At 34.4% G+C, this 26,235-nt stretch overlaps 1 protein-coding gene across 1 annotated transcript in view; it reads left to right on the plus strand.

Moving 5' to 3' along the window:
- Positions 1–8,289: 8,289 nt before the first annotated feature.
- Positions 8,290–26,235, plus strand: part of LOC125072775 (doublesex- and mab-3-related transcription factor A2) — a 30,333-nt gene continuing 12,387 nt past the window's right edge. Inside the window, exons 1-3 of the mRNA XM_047683468.1 lie at positions 8,290–8,433; positions 12,623–12,763; positions 13,454–13,565. Of these exons, the coding sequence (XP_047539424.1) occupies positions 8,335–8,433; positions 12,623–12,763; positions 13,454–13,565 (352 nt within the window). The 5' untranslated portion in view covers positions 8,290–8,334. The remainder of the gene's footprint in view (positions 8,434–12,622; positions 12,764–13,453; positions 13,566–26,235) is intronic.

The raw sequence follows: 26,235 nt of genomic DNA on the forward strand, positions 1-26,235 counted from the left end.
TTTAAATACAGAAAACATTCGTTTAATAATTGAAGGAAATAAAATTCGAAATATATTGAATCCCCAAACCAAAAATACCAATTCGAAAAACAACGAAGTCATCTATCAACCCGGGAACTATTGAAGTCGGGCAGTCATTTGACCGAAATGAAGCGGGCGGCGCGCGGCGGTCGGCGGCTTGCACGAAAGAAAAAAATCTGCGTCATAAGGCGCCCTCTGTCAGAGTCACTCGCACTCGGCAAAAATACGACAAAGAGCTGCTGCTCTAATGCTTTGTTTTTGTTGGTCAGCCAGTTCGGAGCGACCGCGACGGATTAGTGTGGACGAGCCCGGATTTTCTATTAGGCACAGGTTTTATTTTTATCGTATTTAATGCCAGACTTAAAGGCCCGAAAATCAAAACTTATATGGTTGACAATAACGTATCTACTGTAAGGATTCATTTCAAACTAACCTGTAGACATTCTGTTTGCAGCTAAATATATTATATTTTTATTTAAATAAGCGACACGTAATTCAGGTATAAGTCTCTGGGGACAAAACACACGATACAAAAATATGTGACAAAAAAAATCCTTGCAAGCTACAGTACATAACTGATGAAATATGAAAATACGCAAGAGGGCATCGCTCTCTCCTGATACACCCGAGTGTTCAATTCATATTATCCATCATTTGTGTCTACAGCGAGCGAGTTAGAATTTCAGCGAATATTAGAAGAAAGAAAATAGTATAAATGTAGCATCTGTACACACATGAAGACCGCAAGAGATAATAATTTAGATAATATGCATTTGTTGTCTATTTCTTGTTATACCAAGGAATTTCTGCTTATCAATAACCTGTACACCCAAGACATTAGGTAAATATTACTATTTAAGCTTTTTATCTTTCTAACAGCTTCTAATCGTTTCTTCTCGCTAGAAGCTGCTTTCCATAATGACCATTCAAACCACTCTATTATAAAGTTTACTTCCTTAAAATATATTCAATTTCATCAGGAGTCACGTCCACATTAGTCTTCGTCCGATGTCAGTATGACGTACGGCGGTCATTTCTCTGTCAGCGCTGTTTGCGCTGCGCACTCAGCGCTTTACGCTATGTGCAGGCCTTAGGACTCAGGTATTTAATGCTTAGTATGTGATAAAACAAAACAATGTTCTAGCGGACCACCGGACCGGCTCGTACGGAACACTACGGCAGTATGGGAAATTAGCAAGCTCCATTTGCGATATTGACTATTTTTAAGTATTTCTTTAAATTTGTACATTAGAGAACGTTGCAAAAAAAAAAAAAACATTAAAAAATATAAATAACCGCAGCGGTATGCTTAGTAGAGATGAAATTATTGGTCATTAAAATTATTATGAATTAAGGAAAACAAATACATATACATATAATAATATATAGCAACGATGTATACAATATTCGCGTTATGCGAAAGATATACGACAGAGAGCGGCGCCGGACAGCACGTGAGACAAGAGCGTCATAACTTTTGTCGTCACGGCTGACGAGTCGGTCTTGCCTTCTTGGTTTCTTGGAGTATTGTGGTCGTAGGAGACAGCTTATTGAATACTGATTATTGTTTTTAATAATTAAATAATAATAGTCCCGCGCCGAAGTGAGTCAGAATTACAAATTACCAAACGGAGCAGATATAGCTAGTCTGCCTTATCTCTCTCGGTCTTCTACTTTCCAGGTCATCTTTTCCTGACCAGGGGAGAATTTGAAGCTTAACTCCACTATTTTCCAATAGATAAATAATAAATTAGAAAATAATAAATAAATATTGTATATACCTAGGTAAGTAAATTGGTTTAGTAGATGACATTATACATGTATGTAATGCTATTGTAGTTGAATGTATAATTTTGTATATAGTTACTGGAATATAAACTTAAAACAAAATACAATAGGTACCTATAATCAAATTTGCTTTTTATTTGTATAAGAATTTGGCGTCCCTTGGCCACCTGCGGCCCGGAGGGTCTCTCAACCCAAGAGTTAATGCTTTTGGGTTGAGGATTGGGGTTGGGGATTACAAATTAGATCAAATGCATTTGCATTAACGTCATCGTTACAAAAGAGAGATGTAGATTGATTAAGATACATTTTGACGACACTCCCACTGCATTCAAGATATATGTGTAGATAGAAAAATGAACAAAAAGATAATTATATTCTTACGAAATATTTTTTGTTTGAATAATGCTCTATGAAATAAGACAATGCTACAAAGACCCGGCTTCGCTCGCCGTGAACGTATTATTTATCTTGTATAATTGTTTGTGTATTCCTGTGCAATACATTTTATAAAAGTAATAAATATAGCGGACGAGTGTGTCGTCTCGTGACGCGGGCTCTTAGTCCATAGACAATAGAATTCCTTACATTGCCGTACATGGGGTTCAATTTAACTGAAATTCCGTGTATTTCAAATCGATTGAAAACAATTAATTTGATTCTCCAATAAATTGGGGAAGAATATTAGACAGTCTATGCGTTGATCAGCCAGCAATCACTAATTTAAATCACGTGAGTTACCTCGTACTAATCCAAGCTTTCATATTCATAATATTGGTAGATCAGTGAAGTTATTTAAGTTGAAAGTTGAAGTGCGCAGGACGAAAGCTCGGAGAGTTACTGTTGTGAATCAGTGACGAACTCCGCCTGTTTCTGAGCCGCCAATCCGGACTCTCGCAACTGTAGCGATACCGCCATTGGATACTGTTGCCAGTTCCGGGTCTCGTACTGGTCTAACGCCTGCCTACACAGTCACCAGACCAGCCTCTGCACAGCGCTTTCAAATGTAACATGTATAATCTTGTAATTGCTTAATTAGTATTACGTTAAATAACAATAATTTATAAAACATTGCTTAATAGATTTACCTAAGTATATATTGTTTATGGAGACGATAAAATGCGAGGCGTTAATGTTTGTTGATCTTCATGCATAATGTGGAAATTTAATTCTAAATAATTAATATATCAATGGCCTTATTTCTGTAGAAAGGTCACTAGTTATAGTCTATATTCCGACCGGTTGTAACTTTAAACTCAATTTCAAATTAAATCTTTACAAGTAGGTAAGTTTATAGTTATTCAAAAGGTTTTTGTTCATTTAATGCGTTATACTTAATTAATATTTTAATTTAAACAAAGAAATAAACTTTATAGTAAAAATCATTGTGTATTTTTACAAAAAGCAACACATACTACCCGATCTTTTACTTGCGTGATATGAACAAGGACTTGAGTCGGCGCAATGGTCCGAACGCGTGAAACTTAACAAAAGATTGCGGGCTCAAAACAAGGCAAGCACCATTAATTTTTTCATATGCATAGTTTGTGTTTAGGTATAATGCAGTGTGTTTGTTAGTGAAAGGGGCTTCATGGAATAACATTATGAAAAAATAAGTTGCTATACTATATTCGATAAACGATTCGTTTAGCTTACGGGTAGTGTGATCTAACTACGGAACAATTCGGTTACAGCAGCCGTCCTCATGAGAGATCAGCCATCGGTATTGTTGATATCATAGGACGTAAGCGCGCGCTAACAGAACTCTATAATCTGCATTTCGTGACTTTTCTTACTCATTATCTGCATCCAATGGGACGGCACTACAGTGCCTTAAATCAATGCCTTTCCTCGCTTATCGAGGCACGCGAGTGTACGTGGTACAGCCGATATTTCCATATCCGGATTGCTACCTCGCTCCTCGAGATGTAAAGCAACAAGCCGCTAGACCAATTAATACTACAGTCAACGAATACTATAATTGTCTAATGACTATTTTTATCGACACACAGATTCCTTTATTTTCATACATTTATTCTACGAATGACAAATGAAAAATGTTCAAGTGAAACAAAGCATAATATTACAAGAAATGTATTTTTATTTAGCTCTGTGAAGTCATTTCAAAAGTATTTACTAAACTTAAATGGAAGTTATTCGACTACGAGCGAGTTATATGACATAATTATAATATACTTATCTTGCATTTACTGTTGTGTACGCACACACACAACTCGGATGAGACACAAAACTACGGACGACAAAGAGACCGACTACGTAAACCTCTGTGATCACAAATGTTTATTATATTTGAAATCTATCCTTTATGTAGAGACGCCATGACTCACGAGCCGGGATAGTCCAGTGGGAAGAACATATAAGCCTTAGCCGAAGATTGTGTGTTAAAGCCAAGTGCCTACTATTACGTTTTCATATGCTAAATTTTTCTTGCAAATGCGTCTCATGTTCGGCGTTGACGGAAATCATCGCGAGGAAATAATTTGTCGAATCATTCTATTACGTGCGCCTTTACTAATACGCTTTGGAGCTTCGATTTCCACGTCTTTCTCATGAAAATGAGAAATCCACCCCCAGGAGTGGGACTTAAAGGCTATTACTTGACTTAACATCTGATAAACTTTTGACGGTTGGCTCTGGCCGACTGGCTCTCTTCGAAGAGTAAACCAAATCCGAAATCATTAGTGTCTACCCTCATTTAAGATGAAGCGGAACCTTAGTGTTGGGTCGTCAGGTAAAGAGTGACGTATGTATGTATATTGTGATTCAGGACATAAGCTATTACGTCTTAAATCGCGAATATAAAATTAACAGATTTTCTAGATCTCTATCGCCTATTCAAAAGTGACAGACATTGACTTATTAGAATGTCACGTTAAAAATGATTACATTTAATATCACGCTTTTCGTGAGCGTTTACGCGCTACAGCCGTGGAGGGTACGGAGGGGCGTGGGAGGGTCCCGGGTGGTGGGTGTTTGAAGACACGGACGATATTCAAATTGCGAACATTTCATTTTAACGCTTTACCAAGATATTCGCTCGCTCCCACGCTTTGTAGTGATGGGGGTTGATATCGATATAACGTAAATTATATTATTAACTATTTGTGATATGATAATAACATCCAGTGGAAAATGCAATAAACAACATACCTAAATGGAGTATTGATATTAATTATTAATAAATAAATACTTTTTTACAATTTTGTACCAATGTTTAGTACATATCAGCAAGGCTTATTAAAAAATAGAAATAATAATAGGTGAATCTCTACAGCGACCGACTTACTGCGATAGATGGGATAGAGTTTTTCCTCTTTCTGTCGATTAGATCAATAGTAGAAGTTAGAGGTAATGCAGCAGAAGCGTTTTAATAAAATTAAGTAACTCTTCTTCTGGTTCTGGTTAACGTAAAGGAAAAACTAATTTTGATTCCAAAACTTATTCTTGTAGCATGTGTATAATAAATTCAAATATCGATATCGAAGTCACATCACTACATCGAAGTTGAGACGTTTGCGAAATGTTCACATTTCGCGAATTGGTCGCGGCTGCGGAATTCTAATTTGCGCCTCGCAACCACCAGCCCTCCGCACCACCTCACCACCTCACCCGACCACCCGACCACCTACCGCCCTCACCTGTACCTGTAGAGAGAGGGCTGATTTCGAGTAAAGTATATTTAAACATCATATTGACTACTATTATGCTATAATCTTGACGTCTGACCATTACTAATGAATCTTGCTAATTTTATTCTTCTTAATAAATAAAAATGAACGTTTGTATGTCTGTTCGCTATGGGGTCTTTAACCATTCATCCAATTGCGATGGACGGTTGTGCTGCATGCACCCGAGAATGTTCCCGGTCTAAAATAAGCATTTTTTTGGTTTGCCGTAATTTAAAGTTTTAGGTATGTAGCCCCTTATTGTACAAGTTCGAAGTCGGGACAAGTGGGTAGTATGTATTATAAGTGAAGGTTTGTATTAGTGATCAAAATTTTTGTAAAATTTAACTGAGAATCGTATATTTCGTAAGAGAGCGCAGCGGATTTTTTTATTTTTATTTAAGGTTATCCTAACACAATATACCTTTTCCAAGTTTGATTTTCGAGGACTTGTGATTCGTAAATTTATAAAATTAAATGTAAAACCACAACCGTTTTGCACGTAGAGCATATTCGAGAAGAAACCGCTTGAAACTTAGTAGTAACTTTTTTCAGAAATCCTATTACATATTCGTCGTTGTAATAAAAAAAACCGAATACCTACCTACCCATCGCTTTTACCTCATCTATAGAATCTCGTATTGAGAATTACCTAGGTAGGTATCTAGGTAACTATGGCTGATGTTTTACCGTTATTCAACATAAGATTTTAATTAAATCGAAGGGTAAATTAATTTATGTGTCAGCAGGAATAACAAACGCTATATTAAATTAAAGCCCAGTTACATAACAATCACCACAGCTTGTATTTAGGCACGTAATTTATGTATAACTTTCTTAGTAAATATAATGTCTGTCTGTATATACCTACTGCAAGTCTGTGTATAATTATGACGTTATATTCGAAAGGGTTGATATTGAGAGTTAGATCAAATATTTTTGTTTAACTGTTTAATTTAGGTTTATTTGTAAAATATCGACACATATTAAACAATGGTCATATGAGCATAAACTGCCGAGATACTACTTATACGAAAATAACGCACGTAGGCATTACCTGTGAAATACTAGGAAGCCTTATACGAAAGCGGACTCGACGTAACCCTTCGTCCATCCAATTATAAACATTCGATATAAAAACGAGCGCTGTTTTGAACACAATACGCGCAAATATTCACTTATACATTAATAATTACTCCTCACCGTCACCACCCTCCCCCGGGCGCCACCGCCCCCCACCGCCTCCCGCGACTCATTGTAATTTAAATCGAATTCCCTTCGACAAGCAAATTGAAATATTTCGATTTGATCACACCTTCCGTCCCGATGTCGTATCATTTTGGAATTGATTAAGGAATTAACCGAGTTGAGATGAAGCGAAGTTCATTACTTAATATAGGAACCAAATCATACACAATAAATAGACAGTGCTATGATATTTAATGTATTAATTCATAAATTATATACTTAAGACTGCCTCGTTGGCCCAGTGGTTCTTGCATATCGGTATAGGTCTAAGGTTCAAAATAAAATATTGTTGAGTATTTTTTGTTAATGATTTCCCAATATCAGCCAAAGAATACCACTTTTATGCCACAGAAAGCACGTAAAGCCTTTGGTTTCGCGTCTGAAGTCTCTCCGTTCGTGTCGTATTGGTGACCCAGTGGAGTTTGGGAGGGAATGGAGAGTGTACCTGTTTTTGTGAAAATACTTAATTCATACAAAAAATATAACTATCGATCATGTGGCATATTGCAGTGATTGTCTATTTAATATAGTAAACATTTATTTTAAGCTGGCAAAGCCTGCTTGTGGAACGGTGTAGAAGGTACCTGACTCGATTGAGAGCTACCTTGTTGGAAGGTACTATAAAAAACTATTCCCTGAAAAATAAATATTTTTGTTAATTTGGTCGAGCAAACGGTCTCGAAGTCTAAAAATAATCTCAAACAGACATACCTACATATTAACATCCTTTCTTTGTAAATATAAGATTCAATTTAAAACAAAAAAAAATGCCTGAGCGAAATCTTCAGTTAATGTACTTCATATGATAGAGTTAGACAATACATAAGTATTAGTATTATAATATAAATATAATCCCATTCAATTCGCACAATGGCCTCTGCAACAGAAATGTAGAGACGCCGGCACTTCGTATAGGTATCTCATGCGATCTTACATTGTTCGAGTCGGAATGAAACACGAACTGTCGCGATGAATTGAGATATAGCAATATGGCCAACAATATCTGCACGATCTCATCGCGACATAATGCCCTCGAAACACATCGCGCATTGTACGCTCAGAGCCACTGTTGGAACGATTAAACAAAAGCGTTAACAATAAATATTAAAAAGCGAAATCGTCGACGCGAATAACAAACGTAATTGTGTTTTTGTGCCTCATTCGATCCCGCTTTGTCCGAACAAAGAGTGCTTCTCAAAAAAGTCACCTTTATAAATTAAGTTTCAGCATCTGGCGTCCAATCGGCGGCCGAGGGCGGGGCCCCGGCGCCGCGCCATTGGCCCGCGCCGTCCTCTCATCTGACAACATTTTATATAACCGGATGATACAACATATACAGTTATCACTCCAGAGGGAGAGAGAGGCCGATATGCCTTTTAGACAGTGTGTCGTTTCGCACTCGTGCCGTCTCTGTCCCGCGCGACCCGGCAACTGTCAGCATTCTGCCAAAATTGAAGCAACAGTGTTGAAATCCACCGCGGAACGGAACGTCGCTTTAACTGTTGCGCGGGACGATGAGATCAGCGTAGCGAGTGTTCGTGTGTAGCGACTTTACTGAGAGTTTTGTACTAAATAGAAACAGTTTTAGGAAATTATGTCGCTCCCTAACGGTGTGGACGTTTCCCAGCTGGTCCAGCATCCGGTGCTGGCCGCCCTGCCGCCGTTCTTCCTCAGAGCCTCTGAAAGATACCAGGTAAGGGTACGTTGTGATTAGGACGTTGGGTAATTATCCTAATTCATTTTTAAAAGTAGTGAATTTCATTTTCGAAACTATGATTGCCCAAGTGTTTTTTTAATAAATAAATAAATAAATATGTTTTTAATTTAGTAATTTTAAAGATACTAAATACTGTAAAAAAAAAATGAAATTTTAAAATCAAGTGTATTTTTAAAAGTGCGTATCTATGCTTAAAGGCCGTGTATTTTAAATTTTTTAAATTAATCTATTATATTTAATTCCGAGCGACGGCGCAGACTCAGATACGAAAAAACTAGAGCCATTTTAATTTCTGTTTTACAGTATTTGATATTTAAATAATTGTGAAGTGTATTAGCTAAATTTACTAAGAATCAAAGAGTTTTAAATTAAAAGAAAATAAGTATTTTTATTATTATTTTAAATCTGACTATGAATGAAATTTGGAGTATTCGATTATTTTTAATCACGCTAATACTGTTGGACGGAGCTAATTAAATCGTGATCTAGATCATAAGGTCTCTAATTATAAAAAAAAACGTCGAGTGAAAAAAGTTGCTAAATATTGACTTTGGAACGATAATCCCGTTCGTCACTAAATGCCGTATAATCACGCCGTTAATATTTAAACATGGAAGCTTACAAAATAACAGTTTCAAGTGTCACTTCCTCTTTCAATAATTGTATTACGGTATTGTAATGTTATTACCACTGTAATTACCGTATAATGTAATGTAATAACAAAGGTCATTGACTGTACTCACTTGTAATGTAACACTTTATTAAAGTGTAGCGTTACACTTTTGTAACTTTGTAATTTTTGTTATTAGGGTAGTTAGGGGATTAAATTATTAGATTATTTGTTATTCCGTATATAGGTAGTGATGTTTAATTTTGTTTTGTTATTCGAATATATAGTGTTAGTTAAATAATAATTTAATATTCACACAGTAGGCGGTAATTAAATAGAATCATTTTCCTGTGACTTAATTTGCGAGAAATACAATACATTTAATTTTTTTTGTTATTGTCGTATATATTTGTATATAATTCTTCTGTATGTGTGAATGTCACTCTACTATGCGGCTGGAAGTATTTTGATATAAAATTGTGTGTTTGAGTGAGTCTCGGGGTGATTTAAATTGGGTCCGCAAAGTAGCGCTCATCAGATCCCATAAATAAAAAATAAAATAAAAAAGATTTCACCCCTACGCAATCAGGGCGGGAAGATAATCGTCGTATTGGTTTCATTTTCAGTATCGCTTATAAATAATTAGATTTTCTTAAATCAGTCAGTTTTAAAAACAGAGATTCAAACCTCAACTTTTGAATTATTGCTGGACTCACTCATGTCCACTAAGTATCATTAATGATTATTTTAAAGCAACTTATAAATAATAATAATAAATAAATATAATCAATATACATATATCATTATCTATGATTGAAGTTTTGGCTTTATTTGGTTTGTAATGTTAGAATTTTTAAGCTTTATTTCATGTTACTGTTAAAACTTTTGATGAGTTAGTGTTCGTTCACGTTGATGTGTAAATAATACATAATTATTACGTATATGTTTAATTAATTAAAAATACCAACTGAGTTATTTTTTAAATCTTGAAAGTATCTGCATTCGAATCGTTAGTTTCACCTAGAATATTGTAACATTGTGTTTAATAAGTGTTTATTACAGTCTTTTCTGCTAAAGTATGACATAGTTTTGATTGTATTCTATTATAAAACTATGTAGATAGACTTATTAGGTACAACTTTAGTATGTGGATTTCAGTATATCTTATATATAAATACGACTGTAACTCTTTTAGTGAAACGAATTGGTGGAATTTTATTTTCGCTTGGACCCCAGGAAAGGTCGAAGGCTTTTTTCTACCTAACACCTGACGCTTCACAATTAGTATCTCTTCACAATTAGATTAATATTATTTCGTCTCTGCTTATCATTGAAAGTGGTATTTAAGTAGTAATCCTCTAGATGGCTTTGTGCAAGCCGTGCTCCAACACAAGGTATAATGAGCGGTTTATACTTCGTGCTGGGCGTGTGGCAAAGTGTCTGTGCGCACATTACTTACAGTAAATAGGTACTAGCTAGTACTAGCTTGATAAAATATATATGTCAAAACAACATTACAGTAAACTTGTAATGTTTATACGTACAATTATTATATCAAGATACTTATAGTCTTTTAGGAGTTTAGTGTTATACATACATACAGAACCAATATGTATATGAAAAGATATACGACAAGAGCAAAAAAAAACAAATAAGTATTTTTAATATCTAACAACTGAGTCTGCCCGTGACCACGAACACTGCAAAGTGCTCGAAACGTCGGGATGTTAAAATAAAATAATTAATATACGCGATTAAATCCGTTAAAAAACTAGTTTTATTTCAATGTGTAATAATCGCGAAAATCTAAGACAACATAATACACAAATACACGTACCTATATTAATTAATTAATTGCAATGAAATGACCAAAATTTATATACCAATTACTTTATTTGGTAATACAGTCAGTAAGCAATACATACAATATTACAGAATACGCGCACAGACAGCAGGCGACAGTACTAATTGCGCTAAATTAAAATAATTAGTAATAAAATACTGCTTTTTGGTTTAATTAATTAATTTCGTGTTTATTCATTTAAACCAGTTATCGCATGATTATTCGCACTAATCCTAAAACAGTTACCATATTGTATATAACGTTATATACATATCTATGTATATAAATGAGAAATGTTATATATTTTACTTAAAAAATCTTTAATAATAAATTATATTAGAATATTAAATTATCAAAATAGAAAAGATATATTATATGTAGCTTTTGCTTTAAACATGAATGTTCTATATAAATGAGTGACTATTGAGTTATAGGCTCTTCTCGATATAATCTACACAAGCGGTGGTAGGTACGTTTATAGTTTTCGTATAATAATATTGCTTCTTAGTGATTATTTGGTCTCCAAATTGATCAAAATCTAAATATTGTTTATACCTACTTGAGTATGTTCATGAAAGCCTTTGAATTGTCGTTTGAATGTTGCTGTGTAGAATTAAATGTTAAACTACCACCGGTTCGGAAAGTAGATTCTACCGATAAGAAACTCAGTAGTTACTCTTTTCCACGATTTTAATTACAGGAAAGACCGTCGAATGAATTTGAATAGTATTTATTTTTATAAAACATAAAATTGAACAATTATAAATCCTAATCTATACTAATAAAATTGTGTAGCCTGACTGACTATCGATCCACAACCAAAAGACTGAGTCTAGAGCGTGAAAATATAGATCACTGGTGTATATTACGATATGATTTTCTAAACTTAGCTTATAACTAAATGAGGGCTAACTTTGAATGTATTAATTGTAGCTTTATTTTAATATCAGATCTATGTACTCCTGTTACTCGACTGCATAGAGTCCGTAACTCTTTTGTGGGTCAATGTATACTGCAAGAGAAAGCGTTCAAAATGCCTCTGTTGAAAAAAGGAATTTGATTTGATTCGCACTGGTTTCATTAATTCATAGACATTCGCCCAGTAAGAATAAAACTATAAGCCATTTCTTAAACTATCAGTGCAACACCAAACCCTAAGATTTCAATTACACTGTGTCTTATTGCGCCTGAAACTCATAATTTAAGCCAGAACACAGCTATACAAAGTATTTATATTCCTAGTATGGGTATTGGGTATTCATTAGATATTATACAATCTACCGACACATAAACATCGATAATTTATATAGTATTCCGGTTTCCTTTGTAAGTGAGCCAGTGTTGTTACAGACATCTTAGACCCATGGTTGATGGCACGTTGGTTTTGGTAGGATTATTAAATATTTTTAGAGAACCAGAAACTATCGATAATGGTGACCACCTACCATCAACTAATTGTCTGTCCACCTACATAAACTATTTGTCTGTCCGCCTTTATTTTAAAAGTGTTAAATAATCACTGTTTGATATGTTAGCAGTTTTCATTGATTCTCAGCTTTTTATAGTAGATGCTATAATATCAACTGTTGAAGCTGAGCCTAAGACAATAAGGGCTCCGCGGCAGCCTTGAATTGAATACACAAGAACAGCTCTATCGTAATTAAATCACGTGTTAAAAATGAAAATAAATATGTTATAATTTCTGTGTACAGAGAACACCAAAATGCGCTCGGTGTCGCAACCACGGCGTTGTGTCGGCGTTAAAAGGACACAAGCGTTATTGTCGCTGGCGGGACTGTGTGTGTGCCAAGTGCACATTGATAGCCGAGAGACAGCGCGTTATGGCTGCACAGGTTTGTATTAATAAACTGCGAAGAATAATACGATAAGCCACTCAATGGTTTTCTTTGCATGAAATTTCGAAAGAAAACGTATGAAGTCAATCCAGTATAATTCTTATCAGAAGGACATCGTATGTACATTGCAAATCTCGATGTGCGGATATTTATGGAGATGCAAAAGATGTAATTAGGAAATATTCTAGTGTACCTATTTTATTTCATTCATTCGTTCATACTAGTTTAGTAACAACCTCTAAATACACCACGAGCCCGCGTGTGTCATGTTGCTCCGAGGCGAGATAGAGATGTTGCAGAATATAATCCGACATCAGTAGGTTTCCTCACGATGACACGAGACGAAACACAAACAGATTTAAGTATATGCCCAGTTATGGTCTCCGAGTTAAAACCCGGAATATTTGATTAAGAGTAACGTGTACTGGGCCCTCTCAACATTTCAAACTCGAGTAAGCAATGAGTGTTTAATTCGCGTTTTAAGCTCATGTTTAAGATACGTACGTGTAGAAGTAAAGCCGTGAGGAGACCTACATATATGTGAGAAAGTGCACACATGCTTCTAAGCCTTAGAACAGTCCTTGCTTTTACTAAAAGCTATAAATACATATATTATTCTATATATTTAATAAAATGTTAATAATAATGAAATATAGAATTATTATATTTTCGTTAATTCGCTAACAGGTAGCGCTTCGTCGCCAGCAGGCGCAAGAGGAAAACGAAGCTCGGGAGTTGAACCTGCTGTACGCGCAGCCCTCCGCGCCGCACTTCCCAGATCTACAAGAAGACGCCCCAGGTCAGTTGCTTTCCTTATTGAATATTGTCCTCTACAAAACACCTAGTTAAATGTTTTACTAGATCAAATGTGCCAACTAACTTTTACCAATGAAGGTAGTATCTATTAATTACTTATTTTAATAATAATAATCCTGTCTTTTTATTTAGTTTCGTTTTTAAACCGTCGAATCGCAAATCGGTCAATTTCTTCGTCAATAATCTTGACAAATATTTATTTGAATATTACTCTCAACTTGGTTACACTGCTGACTACAATATTATACAATTTATTTATTAAATAAATAAATAATAATCTAATTAGTCCCTTAACCTTTTGTAACTTAATAATTTGCATAAGAATCTTTATAAACTTTTAGTCTTGCAATGAAGTTAAAATATCAGCACGATTCCGTGAAAAAATATAAAAATTTTTATTGAAAACATCAATTTAAATTTCATAAGCAGATTTGGAAGGTAATAAATATTCTGTTAATCTTAGCGCAGTCGACGGATCGTTGTCGCGATCAGTTAGGGGATGAATTCAATAACACGAACTCTGTCGCGTTGAGGACCAATTAGGCCGTTCAGAAAGTGTTGCCGCTTATTACTTCTACTGAACGAACTTACCAGACCGATTGTTTTAATATTAGAACTAGTTTTGGCCTCCCGTTTATAAGGGAGGAGGGCGAGTGTTAGTACCCAATATCATTTTCCTATCCCTGACAACGTAATATATGACTTTATAATAAATAATCAGTTGAGTAGTTAACGTAACAAACGAATAATTAAACGAATTTTCTTTCGCAATTTTAATATTAGTGAAGTATTAAACACAACTTTTGATTTCCCTCGTAATCTAGTATTAGACAGTGGCCATGATCACGTGGAATTTCCCTCAAAAATCTTTTCGTGTCACAAATTACATTTATGTTTGAAAATAGAGCGACGAAAGAAACTAATTTTCACTTTAGCAACATACACGAGGTTCAGGCGGAGCAAGGGATGTATAATATTTTTTTACAGTGTCACTGTCTGCATGCGATGGCGACAGCCACCAAATAGTTAAAACAGACGCTGTAAAGCGCGGCCTTACCCTCGACTCGATTTTTTAAGACGAAAATAAATGTATTTAAATTTACATGAATTTTCGTGAGACTCACTTTGAGTTCGGGACTCGCTTCGAGTTATTATACTGATACTACATATAAATTTTGTCCTTGTGATATAAACTGATATCAGTAACATAGAGAAGAGACAACACTGACAGACGCAAATATATTTAATGAAGCGTCAAATCGCCGGCATACGGGCCGCCTGTCGGACGTCGCTGGAACGATCCTGAGTCCTGAGCTATTGTCTCTACTCCGAACAACGCTCACGCTTAGTTGGACGGACGAAACGGGCATAGCAGAAATTGCTCGATAAATCGTAATCGATAGTTATTTTGTTGATATATTTTAATGATTCCCCGGATGAGTTAGAAGATGTATCTTGGTTTTGACTTTTTAATATTCTATAATAAAGCTTCAATTAGAACGATTTGTTTGCGCCTTATTATGATTTCGAATTAAGTTGTTCCTCCTTCTCGCGTGTTCAACGAATCAGTCAGCTCATGTAACGATTTCTTATTCTTCTCCTATCTACCCACCTCAGAAACGTCCCTCTCTTTGCTCCCACGCAAATCGCTTCGTGAGTAGCAGCCCGGATTATAAGGTAACCATTTAGCCCTTTACATCAAGTAGTTTTGATAATAACTACGTTTTATTTTTTAAACTTTCACACTTGTGAAGTTTATAAGCACCATTGTTTTATTATTTTTTTCTAAAGATTGTCTCTAATTTTCAAAAGTACTTATTAATTGGGTAGTAATACGGTGATAATAAAGTGTTGACGGATGTCAAAGCTATGTCCCAATATTCGAATGGTATTGTAAGCGGGCTGTCAGAGAAAATTATATCCTAAAGTGATTAATTACATGAAGAATCAAGAACCAGCAAGTATGTGTCCTACACACACAGACGGCTCCTAAATCGTACACTTATACATACATGTAAACAACAAGTAGTTAGTTTTTATTTAATTTTCTATAACACAACGCGCCGGGGCGCTATTCACGATGTTTGCACGGCGTTTTCAGCGCGCGGTGAAATGTATCGCTTGTATGACTTTTATGGCGACACTCACGACGCGCAGCGTGTTGCGGAACTTGTTTTATTTTTATTCCAACACGTCGTTAGGGTTCCGTTGATATTTTAATATTTGACACTTTCGTTTAATCTTTGATAAGGCTGATAAATTAGTTCATTTATATCCAATAATATTACAGTAGGAATTTTTGTTATAATATAACTTATAGGGACTTATAGGGTTACAGCTTAGATTACAAATATTTTGAAGATGAAAGACTTTTTTAAATCGAATATTAGTTAAGAAAATAATATCATAGCTAGCTAAAATTATGCTGTCAAAAGCTTTTAAAGAGACATTCAGTACAGAGTTTCAATTTGAAAATTATAGCTAATCGTAACTTAATCAAGATCAAACACCTCCATAAAGGCAATTAGCACACTATATTGGAATCAACAAATGAGAGACAAAAAACAAAAAAAAAAACGAATAAAACAATTGAAATTAAAATAAAAAAAATTTGGTCGTGACGCCGTCTGGAAATAAGCAAGTACTCACGTCAAACATAAACAGAGCAGGTTTATTTGTATACAGCGCACAGCGCACAGCTCGCCGCACTCAACACTAAACTAAGTTAAAGAAATTCGTAACTGAAAAACGTATTAACGTCGTATAAAATGTATAGTTCCATTAAACTGTATTATGAATGGCGCAAGTCAGTCTCTTTAAGAAGTCACTTAGCAGGCGTTAATCAAATGTGTACACGATACACGTAGGTAGACATAATACGCTCGTAATGTTGCCAACTTATGTACGGACGCCGATGCACTTTCTCGCTGGATTTCGAAAATTTAAATATATACTTTTTAATAACAATGTTTACTATCAAAATTATACGCGTAAATATTTTGATAGTTTATTAAATTATATGTAGCGTTTAAATTGGTCAATTTTAATAAATTGGTTGATGACATATTCCGTCAATTTCTTGCCAGTTCTGGCGGACAACTCATCATAATTTTTTGATTATAATTTGTGGATAATGTTACATCTTTATTAATGTGCACACAGTAAGCTTATAAACAATTAATTATCTTTATGTTATTTTGAGACTGTTTGTAGATTTATAATAAAAATGAGCTGTTTGACAAAATATAAACAGCTCATTTTTATTTCCAAGTGTGCCGAACTATTATTATTTACCTTTAGTTTATTTTATTTGAGTGAATGTTTGTTCGGACGTTACAAACAGCTTTCGATTTATCAGTTGCTCGACTGAAATCGACTCGTGTGATCGCGCTATGAGAACGATATTTTTATCGTGAACTTTCCGTGCACCTCACATCGCAAGTACGTAGTCCTCATATTTCGCGTCAAAAGTAAGGAGTCTGGTGTTTTTTATACAGTTTCTAAACACCCTGCCATTTAGTTAATTGCGTCGCTTTATAATACAAATGTTTTTAATTCCTTTCTGAAACATCAAAAGAGTTTTTAGTTTTGGCGAGGGATTTTCGACTTTGTGCCGTGGGATGTAAGGTTTAGTTAAAAAGGGTAGTTCTTGAGGGTTAGTAGATTACTTGATTCGTTTACAGTATATACACGTCCGCTAGACTAATTTTTACCCGTTTATGAATTGATTCTGTGTGGTTGTGAGAAAAGAAATTTAAGTTTTTTATTGTACTTAAATTGTTTTCAGTTTTATTTTTTACGTGTTCATGTTTGAAGTAAATCTGTTAGTAGTTCTTGTATACCTAGAGGCGAAACTGTTAGTTTTATTAAATAAAGAATATTATAATTTGAGTTTAAATAAATCTTGCTCTCGATTAATAACATCGCAATTATTAAAAATTATATTTATATAAATATTTGCTATGATGAATGCTTAGAATTAATATTTTGGTTCGAAATTTTTTTTTTCAATTAAGTGGTTGTATTTAGTAGCTATACAGACATGCTCTTGGTACATAATTTTTTTATTTTCAATTATACTTTTATAACGTAAATAATGTAAATATAAGAATATTTGTGTAACCTACCAGAGCAACATAGTCTCCCAAGTGACTCAGCTCTTAAAATGAGTATAAAAAAAAAAAACTTTTATGGAGTTCATTCAGTTCTTTTTGTATGATACACGTAGGCGTGCGAGCGAATGGTAACCACCACCTGATGGTAAGTGATCATCTTCGCCCATTGACAATAACGCTATAAGATATATTAACCATTCCTTACATCAACCAATGCACCACCAACCTTGGGAACTAAGATATTATGCCCTTTGAGCTTGTCACACCGGCTTACTCACACTTCAAACCGGAACACAACAATACGGGGTACTGCTGTTTTGCGGTAGCATATTTGAGGAGTGGGTACCTACCCAGACGAGCTAGCACAAAGCCCTACCGCCAAGTAAATCGCCGGTTCAAATTCATTCATAAACAGATTAGCAAATACGACACTCATAAACTAAAACAAATCATCATATATAATTGTCCTTACAGCGCCAAAAATTATAAGTACTTATAATTAAAAAAATAGTGATATACGCAAACGAAACAAAAATAAACTGCCCTATACAAATCTACATCCAATCTATCCAGCCTACTTTGAGTACCGGCAATGTCATACAAATGTAATAACAGTTTGAATACGCATTACAAGTATTTCAATTCGAGTCACACGAGCAATACGAAATATTAATTTAATACGAAGAGTTTAATAGAAAAGTGGATTAAAATAGTTTCACAGTCTTATGTCTCATATAAAAGCTACAGTGGGTTGTTAATGGCGAGAATTATAGATATTACACGAGGGTGCATTCCGCACGGCGCATGCCACGCGCGCCCGCTCGCGCGCCCGCTCAAGATACAAGCTTATTACTTTTCCTTTAATCATACCCGAGCCAAGGCTTCGATTCCAGAAGAAAACCATTTGAACAGCTATAGCAATATTAACAGATAGTGCAATTTTCTATACAAAATTATATAGATCACAGAATTCATGCAGGATTTTTTGTGTGGTTAATATATCATCATTATTACATAGTATAAAACAAAGTCGCTTACCGCTGTCTTTCCCTATGTATGTTTATAATTCAAGAGGAAGGTTTATATGTATAATACATGCACAATATAGTGGAGAAACACTGATCATTTTAGAGGTTTCTGAAGTTATATCGTAAATAAACACATTTTTGATTTTACACTGCAAATGCTGACTCAACCCTACGAGATAGATCAAAATAATGTACTACAGTATTGTTTACCTTAAAAAGGTCTTAAAAATGTCCGCGTTGGTGTATGTCTATATCCTAGGGATAACCCACAATAACCATTTTTTATCTTTTTATTTTACGAGAAATAATGGCTTATATTCGAAGCGATTTTAAGCAATACAGCATTAATCCTTATCCTAGTAGTACCTTAAATACACTGTAAATTTAATATAGATCAATATGGCCCTTTATAAAATGTAACTTAAATGAATATTTTCGAAGATATTAAAGATTTAAAACGCAGGAACATAGCGGTTTGTATTGTTTAACGACTGAAAAACTGTGAACGTTGTAAGTCATTCTGTAGTATATTTCAGAGCAGGTCGCTAGTTGTAAATACATATTTGATAAAAAATATATACTTGTAAGAGGTTAGTCGAATAAGGTATTAAGTGTGTTTATTGTTCATGTTCTATATTAAACAGGGCAACAAGTTACCTTCTTTAATTTCCAGTAAGCATAATATTTTTAATAAAATCGGTCGTTTGTCTAAGGAGTCTTCATTACATCTTTTTCCAAATTACCAGGCAAATATGACCTAGGCATTACTGAACTTTATTATAAGAACATATTTTTTTTACCCGTAATTGGCTAACGTTTGACTGATGTCTTGCCTGATGTTAAGCATCGACGCGGTAGTACGCTTGCCTAGAAGATACCTTTTAACTCTAGATTTGAATACACCAAGGTTTTACGTATCCGGAATTACCGACTCAGGCAAAGTATTCCAAAGTTTGGCGATGCGAATGATTCGATTCAAAACAATACAATATTTATAGGAATGTAAAATATGAACCGGCACTTACTAATACGCGGATAAATCGTTACCGATTTGTTTCGACCGTTAACTATTCGCTAACCAAATCGAATAGTTAATTAAAATATAAAAGTTCGTATTTGACCGCCGCTGGTCGCTAGTTGGCAGGAAGTGACGCTTGCAATGCAATTAATTATATTTTACAACATTCGTAATGACTAACTATAACTATTGACGTGCAGTATTTAGAAACAAGTTTAAGCGCTGTGTAGTTAGGTATAATAATATGTGTTTTATGTATTTCATTCGGATTTAAAGGTGTACTTTTTTCTACTGAGAGTTGCATTTACCGTAGTCACGAAGCGAATACCTCCATTTCGAATTCGTTAATCTTATATTCGTCCTACGTTCGAAGTCAAATCTCTTTTTGCTGTATGAAACTTAACAATATTGGTCTGATATGAAAACGATTTTTACGGAATACTAGTATAACTTCATAAACAAAATGTGCGTCACAATGGTTATAATGAACCTTGGCTAGGGCGTTGTTTAAGCACGGATATATATTCTTCACTAAAAAGCAATAATTTATATCGCTCTGTTGGATGGACATTGCTTTGTATCGTAGACTTAATCAAACAGTAGGGAATTTTTCAACCAGAATGACGCTTAGGTAATATGATTCAAACTTAAATTAGACTTCGGCGGACGAATAAAACAAATGAATACGATATAATTGTTAAATTTCTTAACAGTCAATGAGCAAGAAGGTGAGTAGGTAGGTAATATTTAGATTAAGAATAAAATACTTTTTTAAGGAACAATATTACATTCGCTTTGAAAGAGATGACATGTTTGATATTTCACTATAATATTTTTTATGCTGAATCATTAGAGCGTAGTTTATTTACAATCATCTAAACGCATAATGTCCTCTTTAATAGTGGATATAGTGAGTTAAAGAGTATTACCGCTGTGTCTCCGATCTCGGCCCACACGTTGCGTTCCGTCACGTGCTTCTTTTATTGCGGCTACAGTATTGCTCACCCCGTGACATTCCACGCTATATGAAACTTCATTTCTATTCATCTAATACTGCTCTAGCACTTATTTAACACTGAGATCTTTGCTGAAACGTTTAACTGTTCCCAGGAATTTATATTTATATGTATAGACAGATACATGCTCGTGATAATTCCATTTTACGTACACTTGATAGTATATCTTCCGAATAATTTTTTACATATATTTTCTTTAAATAAAAAATCTGTTTACACTGTACTGTTTCGGTCATTTCGAATATTGTTTTTTGAATTATGTTGTATTTGTTTATATGTTTTAAAGAAATATATCTATTTGCTATTTATATATTATTATTGTGTTCCGGTGTAAGGCTGAGTGAGCCAGTGTAATTACAAGCACGAGAGACATAATATCTAAGCTCCCAAGATTTATGGCACATTGACGTTGTAAGGATAGTTTATGTCTTTCAGTGGCAATGTCTGAGGTGGTGACCACTTCCTAGGAATCCCATCTGCTAGTCTGCCTACTGCATATAATTATATTTTAACTAAATGACGGATACGAGTGGGGTCAGGCGGCGTTTATCGGGTATTGATTGACGCTATTACACGGGGGAGCGATCGATCCCTCGCTATGAGCTTTAATTGCTAAATATTTGTTTGAAAACGATCTATTAAATATAAATAGTTGAAAAGGCGTTTGTAGTTTTGTCTAATATACTGATATGATCGGTAATTAGTATTAATAGGCTTTACATTGATATACAAATTAAAATTATATACAGAGGAGACAAAATGTTTGTTCAACCTACAAACTAAATTGACTCCTCTCATCTCTGGTTTTAATAAATGAATGGTTTTAGGATACTAATGTGGATGAGCTAGAGAGTGAGATAAACAAGAGATTTCGTCGGAACGGACGTACAATACATAATTATTACGTAAAACATCAATTTGGTCCTAGATATACTGTAACTGGATACGGCCTCAGTTCCAATAATATCGGATTACTGACAAGTGTTTGAACAAATACTCAGAATAAATAGGGGAGAAATATCTTTGGAGTTTTTATTGTTTCATATCATAATTTCGTTCGGTTAGTATATTCAAGCCGAGATGCCCCAGTGGTAAGGACGCGTGCATTTACCCGATTATTGAGGGTTCAAACACAGACAACCACAGAATTTACATGTGCTTAATTTGTGTATATACTTAATTAATCTTGTTTTCGGCGTTGAAGGTAAACATCATGAGGAAAACTGGCGGTGTTTTATTTCAATAAAATTCTTCCACATTTGTATACACAAACCCGTATTGGTGCCGCGTGATGGAATAAGATTAAAACCTTCTCCTCAAAGGTAGAGGAGATTTAAGCCCAGCAGTGGGACATTTACAGGTTGATAGTTAGTACTTACTATTTACTATTTTTAAGAAATATTTAATTTTACCAACATTTTTTTGGGTAGTAGAAATTTTTACGTGGCGTCATCCAAAAACAAACGTATCGTAACTTTTGAAGTATGCCTATGTATATGATGTACAGTACCGACTTTAACGGCTCGTTACTCTTTAAAAAGTTCTGACTACAGTTCGTTAAATATAAGAAACGTTATTTATTTATTATTAGTAATCTAGCTCGCTATGGGTTTAATAACAGCTTAAGAGGATAGAATTTAATTTCAAGTATATTTCACGTCTCTGTAAAGCCATTAACTATAATATTTATATTCCAAGTGGTCCAAATTTTTGGATTGTATTCTTGTAGACTAATTCGCTATATTTAAATAAATGAAAACAAAATAAAAGCCTTATTTATTGAATTTTGGTATAGTTTACAGAATTATATATATAATTATTTACATTATAAATTATGAATACGTATATCGAATACCTAAAAGTTGATTTATTTATATAAAGGTGATACTATATAACCATACGCGACGACCATACATTAATCATTATAAATATTTGACATGACAAAGAACACTTTTTTGATCTTTTTAACAGGATATATTCAAGTCCTCATATCTTTGAATCTTGTTCTGTCCAACAACTTGATCTGACCTTTCTCTCTAACTCGGAGAAACATTCTATTTCCCTCTCGTTCCCTCTTGATTTCGATACCATTTATATTTCAAGTGCCACTTCTAGTATATATCTATCTCGCTCGCTCTCGCGTGCTAGTGTATCTACCGTCTCGCGTCCACTCGAGGTCAGCGTGGGATGCAACCTGAATTTTCATTGTATAAAATGCTATAATACACCGCTTTCAATTCGAACGGGTTCGAAGGGTTGGATTCGCTTTTGATAAACTTTAGCAAGCGTTTTTTTCTGCTTTTTAGTATGAAATAATATTTTTATTTCCATTTATGTTGCTTTGTATACGTAGCAGTTGATTGCGTGAATGCCGAGGAGTTCGTGCTCGGGAACGAACACGAACGAACGAACGAGAGAGAAAACGATGTTTTTATAGATATTCTATCTTACATGTCGTCTTATGGCAATTTAGTGGACTGTGTTTGTATATTTATCAATTTAATACTGGAAAAAAAATAACTTTCGTTCGTTAAGTTAATAATTCGTTTTTTAGTCTAGACACGAGCTGCCACTAAACAAGCTTCCATTGGTTATTAAAAACAAGTAAAGCGTAGTTACTCTGTATTTATCCTTACTCATATTGTACATATTTTACATCTGAGAAAGAGACACGGATTGAATGATTGCTTTATCTCGTGTGATAATTTACTACTTGTATTAAATTGATACTAATTTTTATTAATTTTTAAATGAGTAACTACCTACTTTGTTTGTTTTTTTTTATTTCGATTATATTCGGTACGTAGCAGTACTGATTACAATGTGGGATCTCCACATTGTAATCCTGCATAAAAAGTATAAATATTTACATTGATTTTGGTATGAGGAAATAAAGACCAATGAGGTAGCACGGATCTTGGTATTCTGTAAGTGTTTCATTATTTTTCTTGATTTCAAATACTTAAAAAGTAAAACTTAATGGTTAAAATCATTCTATCCTAATATTGCCTTTCCTTAACTTACAAAACTCGAATGCTCGTTGAAATAAAATAACCTGCGCATTCGAGATTGATACTAACAAAAAATATAAAAGTGAAAAGCACTCGATGTTCCAACAAGGAATGTATTGAATTACGTTCGAGATCTTCAAATAATGAGCCCTCGGCTTATAACAAGTTGTACATTTAAAAAGGAAAACTCCTCCATTATACTGACCAACGATTATTGAAACCTTTTGCTAAAAAACTCAATTGGTGTCCTGTTAACATCCCGGATAACATCTTCTGCGTTTACCATTCGAAAAGAAACTTTAAATCCAAGCGATAAGATTCGATATGGCATCAGAATTTGAAGATGATCTTTTAAGACCGAAATCGTTACGCGATAAAGATTCTTAGGGGTTAACAGTTAAGGTTTGATTTAGTGTGTGTCTGTCCGTTTGTTTGGAGGGCTCTCTGGTTGCACTCCAATTTCGGGGTAAGGTTAATGGTTGAGTAATCGACAGAGGCCGGAGGGCCCGCAGTGTGTGCGTTTGATATGCTGACATTGGATTGCCGTCTCTGGATCAGCTATTGATGATAGTAGCTAGTGATTACGTTCACAGCACTCGTCTTAACACACGATCGATACTAAAACAATAAAACAGATTCATAATAGAGCTTATTGCTATCAGCCTGCTACAAGTCTCAGTGTCATGCAAGGTGTCAATTTCACGAGAGTAATTAATTAATTAATTATTAATTGTAATTAAATGATTATTAAGTGTAGATAAACATAACTTTTGAGTCCGATTATATAACAATCATAAATTTCATAATTATTTGTTATTTTACTTGTTGAGACTATTCAATCAGACAGAATTATAACTTGCATTACTTTTATAAAATACAATATACGCTTGTAGTTCTATATAAAGTACGCTCAATCTAAGTCTAGCGCCTCTTCCATGTTATCTATTTCCGTTCGTTTTTTTCCCTTTTTCGCGAAGTGATACACGCAGTTAAGGAATTGATTTGTTTGTATGTCGGGTAACACGATGCCTACTTTTGTTGGCTTCTTAAGTTTTATTAAATTTTTCTGAACGATTGTTTGTTTTTCCGTTCGATTTGATTAAATTTTGAGTATCGGGTTCTCTCGATACATGGCGGGTTAGATAACAAGTTAGCTTTATTTCGTATCGCGTTACATGCAATTTTTCGCAACTTCAATCACGTAAATGATTGATATGTCGTGAAGCCATTGATCAGCGCAGATTAACGCGCTCGTTATGAATTTAGAACTTGTTATTTATTGCTGGTAACACTTACGTCGACAAACATCGATGATGCTTGTTTGGAAGAAGAAATCGGAGACAACTTTTAATCCGTGCTGTCTTGAATTACGTTTTGATAATTTCCTTACTTAACTTTATATTTACTTGTATATACTTAGGTAAATATCCTAACTGTAAGTTAGAAAATATCACCTTCGGAATGATTTATATCAAAGGGACGTCAGTTTTAGATTCAGGCAAGACTTTCCAGGACAATTATGTCACAGTTAATAATTTTGCATCCTGAACAGACACCACCGAGACAATTATTTATTATAGAGATCAATAGAATAAGAAAATATAGTTAACCTTTTTGAAACGATTTTTTTATTTAATGAGGGATTCGTAAACGCTGTGTTCGTATCTTTGACAAATAGTTATAGTAGGTACATCGGTAGACCTTTTTCCTAACGAGCCGTCAGCTGATCCTATAAAACGTCATATAGATAACTACTATAGTAGCGAAACGATTATTATTGGGACGTTTTTTAAATTGTCTTAAATATAATATATAAATAATTATAATATATTGCTATATTAATGAGCCGAGATGGCCCAGTGGTTAGAACGCGTGCATCTTAACCGATGATTTCGGGTTCAAACCCAGGCAGGCACCACTGAATTTTCATGTGCTTAATTTGTGTTTATAATTCATCTCGTGCTCGGCGGTGAAGGAAAACATCGTGAGGAAACCTGCATGTGTCTAATTTCATCGAAATTCTGCCATATGTGTATTCCGCCAACCCGCATTGGAGCAGCGTGATGGAATATGCTCCAAAACCTTCTCCTCAAAGGGAGAGGAGGCCTTTAGTCCAGCAGTGGGAAAATTTACAGGCTGCTAATGTAATGTAATGTAATGCTATATTAATACATTTTAATAATGACATAAGTTTTGCACTTGCTTATAAAAATAATCGTATTAAAAGCTATGTCTACAATTTGCATCAAACAAGAAATAACAGCGGATGAGTTCACTTCAATGGAATATATCAAAATAACTCTTGCTTACGTCACATTGTGACCCGCCGTATATTAAATACAGTCACCTAACTTAATTTACGGCTTAAAATTAGGGTTGTCACAACATTTTTTAAATACTTTATAAATAAATTACAATTATTGAGTGTCGGCGTAAAAGTTTCAGTGGTTCCGCTATCTATAGAC

Source organism: Vanessa atalanta, chromosome 22 (genome assembly GCF_905147765.1).
Source record: "Vanessa atalanta chromosome 22, ilVanAtal1.2, whole genome shotgun sequence".
Classification (NCBI taxonomy): domain Eukaryota; kingdom Metazoa; phylum Arthropoda; class Insecta; order Lepidoptera; family Nymphalidae; genus Vanessa; species Vanessa atalanta.